This window comes from Cebus imitator, unplaced genomic scaffold (genome assembly GCF_001604975.1).
Source record: "Cebus imitator isolate Cc_AM_T3 unplaced genomic scaffold, Cebus_imitator-1.0 Scaffold53, whole genome shotgun sequence".
In the NCBI taxonomy this organism is placed as follows: domain Eukaryota; kingdom Metazoa; phylum Chordata; class Mammalia; order Primates; family Cebidae; genus Cebus; species Cebus imitator.
Window position 1 is genome coordinate 4,867,392 of NW_016107368.1, and position 11,909 is coordinate 4,879,300.

The following is an 11,909-nucleotide window of genomic DNA, read 5'->3' on the forward strand; positions in this document are numbered from 1 at the left end:
ATTCTCCTGCCTCAGCCTCCTGAGTAGCTGGGATTACAGGCACACGCCACCATGCCTAGCTAATTTTTTGTATTTTTAGTAGAGACGGGGTTTCACCATGTTGACCAGGATGGTCTCGATCTCTTGACCTCCCAAAGTGCTGGGATTACAGGCTTGAGCCACCGTGCCCGGCTCTTAACAACACTTCTTAGCACTAGCCCAGCGTCCAGACTCCAAGGCCAGGCCTGCTGCCCAAAGCATAGGACCCATCCCCTCTGCTCCTTCCGGGGACCTGTGTCCTCAGCAGGCACCAGGTTTGTTGTGGGGCATGTGGAGCTAATCACGGGCCCTCCGGGAGGGTTCTTTCGGATCCACGTGGTGAAACCACCAGTGTCCAGCTAGCGGGACCAGCGGGGAAACGTGCAGTTTCTGCTGCCAGTAGGGTAGGCTGGGGCCGGCTCAGATTCCAGGCCTGAGACTGCCGCATTGGATACGCTCCTGTCCCATGCAGATCGGCCTCTCCCGGCTGCAAACAGTGACTTCTGTGGCTGGAGGAGGCCGCAGGGTTCCAGGCAGCTCTGGAACTCCCTCAGGAGGGAAAGCAGGAATTCCTGTCTCCCGGCACTCCAGGCCAAGATCCAGGGGAGAGCCCCAGCCCTGTGTGGATCACAGTCCCCTGCTGGGCCAGCCACTGGGGCCACAGTGCACGGTGATGGGAAGTGGTGTTTGCACAGGCCTGGGCCACCAGGGCGTGGGTGGATGGCAGGTTGGCAGCAGGTGTGTTTGCAGGGGCAGAGCTGGTGAGGGAAGTCCGAGGAGGGACGGGTCAGCAGAAATCCACAGATCTTGGCGGTCATCTCTAGCCCTTGCCTCAAAGGCCAGTTGTCACCATCATGGTGCCACCAGCAGCTCGCCCGAGGAATGTGCTGGCAGGGGCCATTTGGTGATCACTGATTAATCAGCCTGGAGGGAGGTGGCCCCAGCGTCCTTGACAAGGCTGTGGCTTTGGCTTCCTGTTTGGAAGGCTCCGGCTCTCCTGGAGAGTCCCCGTGGACCAGGCCGCCCCAAGTGGGACCGCCCCCGTGGACCAGGCCGCCCCAAGTGGGCAGCCACCCGGCCCCTGCCATCCCTCCTCCTGGCCCAGGGTGCTTTTAAAAATCAAGATGTCATTCACATTGCACAATTTCACTTTCGAAGGTGCGCAGCTCAGTGGCCTTTAGCCGTGCACTCACAGAATTGTGCAGCCATCAGCCCTGTCCACTTCCAGAACATTCCACCATCCCAAAAAGCAACCCCATCCCCATCAGCCATCACTCCCCAGCCCCGGGCAACCACGAATCCACTTCCTGTCTCTGTGGATTGGCCTGTTTGTGCATTTCACATGAATGAAATCACACATCACTTGACTCTCATCCCCATGGGCGGCCGGACGGTCAGGGTCCCGGCAGCTTCAAGGGCTCGTAGAGATTGAGTCATGTTTCCAGCACTTGGGTTCTTTTGCTCACTCCCAGCTCTCCGCACGATTTTTCTCCTTCCCGTACACATCTCACTGAACTTTGCATTTTTTGTAAATCCGCTTTAAAAGGAACCCTGTTCATCTAATCTTTTTCTTTAAGTACATCTTTCCATCACTCCTGTACTTCACAAGCACACTCCATCACACATCGGAAACTTGTGTTCCTTGCCACAATCAGAAGTTGCTGTTTCTTTCTTTAAAACAACAAACGAGATTTGGGTCTCTTCCTAAGCTGGCACTCAGCAAGGACAAGGCCACGTTCAGTTCGAGTGCTAACATCGTGAAGCCCAATGGCGAGAAACTGGACGAGTTCAAGTCTGGCAGTTCGAGTCCAGCACCTCCCAGGCTATTCTGGAGCCGGAGATGAACTTGGACCTCAAGGCTCAGCTCGGAGAGCTGAATGTTACGGCAGCCAAGGCAATTGAAGTTGGTGGCAGTCAAAAAGCTATCATCTTCGTTACTGTTCCTCAACTGAAATCTTAACAGAAAATCCAAATCTGGCTAGCACGCAAACTGGAGAAGTTCAGTGGGAGGCATGGCGTCTGTATCGCTCAGAGGAGAATTCTGCCTCAGCCAACTCGAAAAGCCATACAAAAAATTAGCGAAAGCATCCCGGGAGCCATACTCTGACAGCTGTGCATGATGCAGGCCTGAGGACTTGGTCTTCGAAAGGAAAACTGTGGGCAATAGAATCTTCACGGACCTGGATGGCAGCGGCTGATGGAGGTTCATTTGGATGAAGCACAGCAGAACAATGTGGAACACAGGCTGAAACTTTTTGGTGTCTATGAGAAGCTCACAGGCAAGGATGTTAATTTGAATTCCCAGAGTTTCCATTGTAAACAGAATATGACTAAATCAACTATACGTTCGCAGTAACGAACAAACAAACTGGCCAGGCGCCGTGGCTCACGCCTGTAATCCCACCACTTTGGGAGGCCGAGGCAGGTGGATCACGAGGTCAGGAGTCGGAGACCTGTCTGACTAACATAGTGAAACCCCACCTCTACTAAAAATACAAAAAATTAGCCAGATGTGGTGGCCTGTGCCTGGAATCCCAGCTACTCAGGAGCCTGAGGCAGGAGAATAACATGAACCCAGGAGGCAGAGGTTGCAGTGAGCCAAGATCCATACCACTGCGCTCCAGCCTGGAGACAGAGCAAGACTCCCTCTCAAAAAAAGAAGAAACTTTTATTTTAGGTTCAGGGGTACATGTGTAGTTTGTTACGTAGGCACGCTTGTGTCCCAGGGGTTTGTTGTATAGATTGTTTTGTCACCCAGGTACTAAGCCTAGTACCCAATAGATATTTGGTCTGCCGCTCTCCCTCCCCTGCCCGCCAACCTCCAATAGGCCCCAGTGTCTGTTCTGTCTGTGTGGCTGTGTGTTCTCATGATTTAACTTCCGCTTAAAAGTGAGAACGTGGTATTTGGTTTTCTGTTCCTGCATTAGTCTTCTGAGGATAGTGGCCTCCAGCTCCATCCTGTGCCCCTGCAAAGGACGTGATCTCATTCTTTTTTATGGCTGCATAGTACTCTGTGGTGAATATCTACCACATTTTCTTCAGCCAGTCTACTGTTGATGGACATTTAGGTCGATTCCATGTCTTTGCTGTTGTGAATAGTGAGAAGCTTCTGTCTCATCCCACTGAACCCACAGCTGCAGTCACCCCAGAAGCAGCAGCAGGGGAGTTCCGACAAAGGAGTGCCCTCTACCATCCTGAGATGGGGCTGGTTAGGATTCCAAAGCAAGGAACCGTAAATGCCAGGGGGATTAGTCCGAAGCATTTCCTAGGTGGCCTTCTGCGCAGGGTGGGCGTCAGCGTCCTTGCGACAGGCGTCAGAGAAAAGTGCATTTTCTATCCCGGGGTGTCCTCAGCAAGGAGATCAGGGTGTGGAATCGATGTGAGGGTTGAAGGGTTTTGGCTCGGAGCCGGGGCTGGCTTTCAGCGTTTATCAGTGCCTGGGAATGTCCTAGGCCCTGGTTCAAGCCTGCAGGAAGAAACCCTGCAGCTGGCTGGGCCGCAGAGGTCAGGGCGCTCACTCTGTGGTTTTCATTCAGGACACACAAAGAAAGCAGGGGGAACTGGGGAACCCTGCAGCTGCCTGTAACGACAAATAAAAACGGCACAGATATTATTTATTAAGCACTAATCTCAAAGGTACTGAGTTTGTGGCCTTCCTGTTCTCCCCTTCTTAAAAAAGCAAGTGAGGGCTGGGCATGGTGGCTCGAGACTGTAATCCCAGCACTTTGGGAGGCCGAGATGGGTGGATCACCTGAGGTCAGGAGTTCGAGACCAGTCTGGCCAGCATGGTGAAACCCTCTTCTCTACTAAAATTACAACAAAATTAGCCAGGCGTGCTGGCGGGCGCCTGTAATCCCAGCAGGAGAATTGCTTGAACCTGGAAAGCAGAGGCTTCAGCGAGCCGAGATCACGCCATGGCACTCCAGCCTGGGCAACAGAGCGAGGCTCTGTCTCAAAAAAAAAAAAATAAATAAATAACAGCAAGTGAGTTTAAGGAGTTTCTGAAAAGAAGACAGCACCAATCCGAGGCTTCCTCCTGGAGAAACTCAGGTTGAAGGCAGAGGGGCCCACGGAGGGGCCAGGCTCCCAGGCCTGCCTGTGACTTGTTCGCTGCATCGTTTGTGGGCTGCTGGGCAGCCTCATGTTTGGAGGGGCCCTCCTGGTTTTCTAGGAGAGAGAAAGCCGAGGCTTCCCGGGGATTACCATCCTGCTTCTGCCATTCCCTTTATTAATGACAATGGTGCTGTCATCCGGCAAATCTAAGACACGACCAATTGGAAGATATGCAGTTATTTTGTCACTGAGAAACGATTGCACCTTCCACGGTAAGACCCGTCCCAAGCCCAGAGACTCACGATGCAGAAAGCCGCGGCTTACTGATGAAATACGCCGATTTCGAATTGCACCAAGCGCTCTACGTTTCTTACCTCGTGTAACCCACCCAAAACCCTCACGTGGCAGCTCTCACTACTGTCATTTGCTGCGGAAGCTTCGATTAAATGTGTGGTTTGAGGTCAGGGGTGATTCTGCCCTTGCAACGGACACTGGGAGATGTCTGGGGATATGTGTGGTTGTCACGACTGGGCAGTGCCCCTGGCATGGAGTGGGTGGAGGACACGGATGCTGCTCAGAGCCCCACAGTGCCCAGGACGGCCGCACCCCGGAGGATGGTCCAGGCCTGAATGTGATTGGGGCGAGGCTGGGAATACTGGACTAGGTGTACATTTCCTCTTTTTTTTTAAGACAGAATCTTGTTCTCTCACTGCGGACTAAGACGCAGTTTTCCCCTTGTTGCCCAGGCTGAAGTGCAGTGGCACGATCTTGGCTCACTGCAGCCTCTGCCTCCTGGGTTCAAGCAATTCTCCTGCCTCAGCCTCCTGAGTCACTGGGATGACAGGCATGTGCCACTGTGCCCGGCTAATTTTTGTGTTTTCAGTAGAGACGGGGCTTCACCATGTTGGCCAGGCTGGTCTTGAACTCCTGACCTCCAGTGATCTGCCCACCTCGGCCTCCCAAAGTGCTGGGATTGCAGGCGTGAGCCACCGCGCCCGGCCCTCATTCCTTTGTGACAGTTTTGCCCTCCCTCTATTTCAACATCAATTTAATTCTTGTCCTCTGCAAAAGCCTTGATAAAGTGGGGGCTTGGAGAGCCGAACCCAATCTGCTGAGATCTGGTTCCTGTTCCTGACTGGCCTTCTTGTTCTCTTGTGTGCGATTTCTTTTTCTTTTCTTTTTTTTTTTTGGCGGGGGGAGGTGACAGACCCTCGCTATGTTGCCCAGGCTGGTCTCAAACTCCTGGGCTTAGGCAGTCTGCCCGCCTCCGCCTCCCAAAGTGCTGGGATTACAGATAATGGCCACCGTGCCCAGCCTCTGCGTGCTGTTTCTTCGGTAATTTAGGCCATGAGATTCGGCAGAAACACCTCAGGTGGAAGGCCCTTACTGCCTACATACGCAAACCCAGGATGCATCGCTTTCGAGGAGGGCTGTCCCGCCAGCGGCCTGGCAGAATGTCCCAGAAGTAGAAGGAGCCAGCATCGTGGCTGAGGGCGTCTCCCCATCCTGAGCCAGGGTACCCGTTCTAGGCATTTCCTTTCTCCCCGTAGGGATGCCGTATGGCAGCCGAGAGAACTCCCTCCTGTACTCCGAGATTCCCAAGAAGATCCGGAAAGAGGCTCTGCTGCTTCTCTCCTGGAAGCAGATGCTGGATCACTTCCAGGTGAGCTGTGCACTTGGGCCTGGGCCCTTCCGTGGGCGAGGAGGTGGACAAAGGCCAGCCCCGCCGGCTGCACACGCCTTCGGTCGCCTCTCCCGCCCCACCTGCTCTGAGTTCCCGCAAACCCTCTGTCCTCTGGACTTTGGCGGGTGGGTCTTCCCTCCTCCCCACCACCTGTACTTAAGCCGCAGAGAAACTCTTATCAAGAGCACCTCTTCCCTTCAACATCGCCAAAGACTGGGAATTAACTTGGCTTGAGGCCCTTTTAGAGAGACCGGTTAATCATTGCTCTCGTCTAGCGTTGGCTCTCTGGGGATGGTGGAGGGAGGAAAATGGCTTTCACGTCGGCGTGGTTTTGTGTTTGATGATTGGGAGGCAGAGGCAGGAGAATTGCTTGAGCCCAATAATTTGAGACCAGCCTGAGGAACACAGCAAGACCCCATCTCTACAAAAAATAAAATTAGGCCGGGTGAGGTGGCTAACGGTTATAATCTCAGCGCTTTGGGAGGCCAAGGCAGGTGGATCACGAGGTCAAGAGATAGAGACCATCCTGGCCAACATGGTGAAACCCCGTCACTACTAAAAATACAAAAATTAACTAGGCTTGGTGGCGGGTGCCTGTACTCCCAGCTACTCGGGAGGCTGAGACAGGAGAATTGCTTGAACCTGGGAAGTGGAGGTTGCAGTGAGCCAAGATCGTGCCACCAAACTCCAGCCTGGTGACAGAGCAAGACTCCATCTAAAAAAATAAAATAAAATTAGCCACACCTGGTGGTACTCAACTTGTAGTTACAACTAATTGGTAGGCTGAGATGGGAAGATCGCTTGAACCTAGGAGTACAAGGCTGCAGTGAGCCCCAATCTCACCACTGCCCTCCAGCCTGGGAGACAGTGAAGCTCCTGAAATAGTGACAATGTAACAATAAAATCACATAACATGACAGCTTAAACATAACAATGTTACAGTAAAGATATGAACACTGTGGCTGAGATCAGGACACATTCCCACTTTCTCCACGCTGGTTCAGTGGCCCTCACTTTGGTCTGTCTCTGAGTCCCCAAGGCAGCCAGTGTCTTGGTATTTATGCTGCTTTTGATTCTGTTTTTTTGGTTTTGGTTTTTTTTTTTTTTTTTGAGATGGAGTCTCACTCAGTCCCCCAGGCTGGAGTACAGTGACTTGATCTCGGCTCACTGCAACCTCTACCTCTTGGATTCTAGGGACTGTCCGGCCCCAGCCTCCCAGGCATCTGGGACTACTGGCACACACCAGTGCACTCAGCTAATTTTTGTGTTTTTAGTAGAGACGGGGTTTCACCATGTTGGCCAGGCTGGTCTCGAACTCCTGGCCTCAAGTGATGTAGCTGCTTGGGCCTTCCAAAGTGCTGGGATTACTAAATTGTAAGCTCTTGACAGGGAGGGATTGTGAACAGGGTAGGAGTCGGGGGAGGCTACATGAGTGGCACTGGGGACCCAGAGAGAGTACTCTGTTGGTGTGGGGCGGGGGGCAGCTCCTCCCAGGGGCCCCCATCTGCCGTGGAGAGGGTCTATGGGGAGGGAGCTCAGGAAGTGAGGAAACCTCTGGCCCCAGAGTCTCCCCTGCCACCTCCTAGGACACTCAGCCCATCCAGCAGGGCCAGGCTCGCCGGCAGTCTTTGGCCACCCACTGGGTCGGGGCTCCGGCAGCCAGTTCTGCCCAATACAGGAAGTTCTCTCTGGCAAGGCCCATGGGCAGATTCCCCGGCATTGCCCAGGCACCAGGATCTCTGCCCTGGCCAGTGGGGGATACTCTTTGCTGGCTGACACTGCCCCCTGTCCTCTGTATGTTTCCAGGCCACGCCCCACCACGGGGTCTACTCCCGGGAGGAGGAGCTGCTGAGGGAGCGGAAGCGCCTGGGGGTCTTCGGCATCACCTCCTACGACTTCCACAGCGAGAGCGGCCTCTTCCTCTTCCAGGCCAGCAACAGCCTCTTCCACTGCCGCGACGGCGGCAAGAACGGCTTCATGGTGAGCCCCGGCCCTGGCAGCGTGCGGGGGCGGCGTGGCGGCCCCTCCCCCTGAGCCGGGCCTCTCTGTCCCCAGGTGTCCCCTATGAAGCCGCTGGAAATCAAGACCCAGTGCTCAGGGCCCCGGATGGACCCCAAAATCTGCCCCGCCGACCCTGCCTTCTTCTCCTTCATCAACAACAGCGACCTGTGGGTGGCCAACATCGAGACGGGCGAGGAGCAGCGGCTGACCTTCTGCCACCAAGGTGGGGCCAGCCCTCCTGTACACGGCCACCTTCCAGAAAGGCCCCGTGGTCCCCATAGCCAGGGTCTTCCCACATGCACCCCGACAGCAGGCCATCCTCCTGGGCAGACCGCCTGTGCCTCCCGTGTCTCCCAGGAAGTCCTGGTATTCCTGCCAGCTCTGTGGTTTTCTTTTCTTTTTCTTTATTTTTTTGAGAGTCTTACTCTGTCACCCAGGCTGGAGTCCAGTGGCATGATCTCGACTCACTGCAACCTCTGCCTCTTGCAACCAAGCAGTTCTCCTGCTGCAGCCTCTCAATTAGCTGGGACAGCAGGCACCCGTCACCACGCCCGGCTATTTGTGTGTGTGTGTGTGTGTATTTTTAGTTGTGACGGGGTTTTACCATGTTGGCCAGGCTGCTCTCGAGCTCCTGACCTCAAATGATCCACCCACCTCAGCCTCCCAAAGTGCTGGGATTACAGATGTGAACCACCACGCCCAGCTGCTCTGTGGTTTTTTTGCTGTAGGCGCCGGCCCAGCCACAGTGCTCTGGACCCTCTGCCAGGCACCCCTGTGCACTTCTGCCCCGGCACGCCTTCCCCTCCACTCCGCCTGTCCAGCCCCATCAAGTGAAGGCCGTATCTCACCTGCGTTCTGCGTTCTCCCCACTCCCCTGCTCACCAGGTTTTGAGTCACTGATCACTGTGTTCTCCATCCCATAAGCCGGGGCCCCACTTTCCAAACCTGGGCAATCAATGACATCCAGAGACCTTTTTTTTCTTTCTATTTTTTTTTTTTTTTTTTTTGAGACAGAGTCTTGCTTTATTGCCAGGCGCCAGGCTGGAATGCAGTGGTGCGATCTCAGCTCACTGCAAACTCCACCTCCCGGGTTCAAGCAGTTCTCCTCCCTCAGCCTCCCGAGTAGCTGGGACTACAGGCGCGGGCCATCACACCCAACTAATTTTTTTTGTATTTTTAGTAGAGATGGGGTTTCACCATGTTGGCCAGGATGGTCCCAATCTCTTGACCCTGTGGTCCGCCCGCCTCGGCCTCCCAAAGTGCTGGGATTACAGGCGTGAGCCACTGCACCCGACCTTTTTCTTTTTTTTAAAGATGAAGTCTTGCTCTGTTGCCAAGCTGGAGTTCAGCAGCTTGATCTGGGCACACTGCAACCCCCGCTTCCTGGGTTCAAAGAATTCCCCTGCCTCAACCTCCTGAGTAGCGGGCACTACAGGGGCGAGACGGAGTTTCACTCTTGCCCAGGCTGGAGTGCATTGGTGCGATCTTGGCTAACCACAACCTCTGCCTCCCAGGTTCAAGCGATTCTCCTGCCTCAGCCTCCCCAGTAGCTGGGATTACAAGTGCCTGTCACCTTGCCCAGCGAATTTTTATATTTTAGTAGAGACGGGGTTTCGCCATGTTGGCCAGGCTGACCTTGAACTCCTGGCCTGAGGTGATCCATCCACCTTGGCTTCCCAAAAGTGCTGGGATTACAGGCGCGTGCCACCAGGCCCAACTAATTTTTTTTGTGTTTTTAGTAGAGATGGGGTTTCACCATGTTGGCCAGTATGGTCGCGATCTCTTGACCTCGTGATCCGCCCGCCTCGGCCTCCCAAAGTGCTGGAATTACAGGCGTGAGCTACCGCACCTGGCCTTGGGACGGGGTTTCTCCATATTGGCCAGTATGGTGTCAATCTCTTGACCTCGTGATTCGCCTGCCTCAGCCCCCCAAAGTGGTGGGATTATAGGCATGAGCCACCATGACCAGCCCAGAGATGTTTTTAGTTGGCCCGTTTGGGTGTGGATGCTCCTAGTGTGGCATGGCATAAGTGGAGGCCAGGGACACTGCTCCACACCCTGCCATGCCCAGGACGGCCCCACCCCTGAGACGGAGTGGCCCCAGTGTGCACAGTGTGGGCGGGGCAGCCCTGCTTGAAAGGAGTCAGCTCCCAGCTCTCCCCTTCTCACCCTCTCTATCCCCGTCCCTCTCACTTCCTCTTTTTCCCTCTCTCTCCCTCTCTGTCTTTTCCCCTCTCTCTCCCTCTCTCTCTCTCTCGTGCTGTCCTGGAGGCCCTGGCCATCCCCGACGTCCCTTGGCTGCTCATCCCTTGTCGATGCTCTCCCTCCCTCTGCCTAGGTTTATCCAATGTCCTGGATGACCCCAAGTCTGCGGGCGTGGCCACCTTTGTCATACAGGAAGAGTTTGACCGATTCACCGGGTACTGGTGGTGCCCCACAGCCTCCTGGGAAGGTAGGGCCCTTCCATTTCTAAACCTGTCCCCACGAGTGCTTGTCCTGTTGGAACCAGACTGTGTTCTTCCTGCCCTTCACTCCTTTCCCCTCATGTGACCTCTGCGGTCTTTGATCGGCACGTAGAGGGTTCCTTTACGATTGGAGACATCACTGCTGCCCTAAGAGGGCACCCAGTTCAGCCCAGTGCAGCCGCGTGGCCACTTCCCATGCCATTTTATGCTGGGAGTAGCCCTGCTCTGACTCCCACTGCACAAGGCAGGAACCTGAGGCCCACAGTTGGGACTGGCAGAAGGTGTAGCACATGGCACAGCTGGTGTTCCGGCTTGAGAGCCCACGGTGCCCAGCTTCAGGCCGCAGTGCTGCAGAAGGGGATAGGCTGATGGCAGGGACTCCGCCTCCGCCATCCTCAGCATCTTGCCTGTCCCCCGACCCAAGGTCCAGAGGGCCTCAAGACACTGCGAATCCTGTACGAGGAAGTCGATGAGTCCGAGGTGGAGGTCATTCACGTCCCCTCTCCTGCACTGGAAGAAAGGAAGACGGACTCGTATCGGTACCCCAGGACAGGTGAGTGCCCGGGACAGGTCGGGGGCCGGGCCGGGGGTCTGAGGCCTCTGGGATGTGGCTGGTGAGGTGCGCTGTCACCCAGGTCTTCTGCACTGCACATGTGTGCTCTGGACATCTGTGGGGGTGTAGGGGGAAGGCTTCTGCCCTGGAGGGGACGCCCCCTCTTCCTGGCTTCCCATGGCCTCCTGATCACATAGCTCAGAGGTAGGCAAGCTCTCTCTGGAAGGGGCCAGGGCACAGGTGTTTCAGGCTTCCAGGGCCAGTCGAAGGCAGGCTCTCTTGCAACTGCCCCCCACCGGCTGCTGGAGCAGAAAAGCAGCACGTCCAGGAATGGGCGTGGCCGTGTGCCAAGAAAACTTGACCAAGTTTAGATCGCAAATAATTCACCTTGAGATGTATATGATTTTCACGTTAGCCAATCTGTCACTCCTGTGCTGTTTGTTTTCTTAACCATCTCAGAACTAAAGAAGGATTTTTAGCCATACAAAAACAGAAGGCAGGCTGGATCGAGACGGGGTCTCGCTCTGTCCCCCCGGCTGGAGTGCAGTGGTGTGATCTCGGTTCACTGAAGCCTCCACCTCCTGGGTTCAAGGGATTGTCCTGCCTCATCTTCCCGAGCAGTTGGGACTACGGGCACACATCACACCATGCTAATTTTGAATTTTTAGTAGAGATGGGGTTTCACTGTCTCTTTGGGTTTGGCCCTCACACTACAGTGGTTTTTGTTTGATTCTTTTTGAGACTGGGTCTCACCTTGTGGCTTTGGGAGGAGTACAGAGGTTCGGCCCCGGCTCACTGCAGCCCCAAATTCCTGGGCTCAAGTGACCCGGCCACTTCGGCCTCCCAAGTAGCTGGGACTGCAGGTGTGCACCACCGTGCCCAGCCAAAATTGAAATTTTTTGTAGAGACACAGTCTTCGTTGCCCACCTAATACATAAAATTTTGGTAGAGACAGAGTCTTCGTTGCCCACCTAATACATAAAATTTTGTAGAGACGGAGTTTTGCTGTGTTGCCCAGGCTGGTTTCAAACTCCTGGCCTCAAGTGGTCCTCTCGTTTCGACCTCCCAAAGTGCTGAGATTACAGACGTGAGCCACCATGCCCAGCCACTCTCAATTCTTTTTTTTTTTTTTTTT

At 54.7% G+C, this 11,909-nt stretch overlaps 1 protein-coding gene across 4 annotated transcripts in view; it reads left to right on the forward strand.

The window, feature by feature from the left end:
- DPP9 (dipeptidyl peptidase 9) overlaps nt 1–11,909 on the forward strand; it is a 52,806-nt gene that overhangs the window by 14,178 nt on the left and 26,719 nt on the right. For all 4 annotated transcript variants that reach the window (XM_017528399.2, XM_037738426.1, XM_037738427.1 and 1 more), the window contains 5 exons: nt 5,622–5,734; nt 7,562–7,735; nt 7,811–7,979; nt 10,095–10,208; nt 10,646–10,774. In XM_017528399.2, the coding sequence (XP_017383888.1) occupies nt 5,622–5,734; nt 7,562–7,735; nt 7,811–7,979; nt 10,095–10,208; nt 10,646–10,774 (699 nt within the window). The remainder of the gene's footprint in view (nt 1–5,621; nt 5,735–7,561; nt 7,736–7,810; nt 7,980–10,094; nt 10,209–10,645; nt 10,775–11,909) is intronic.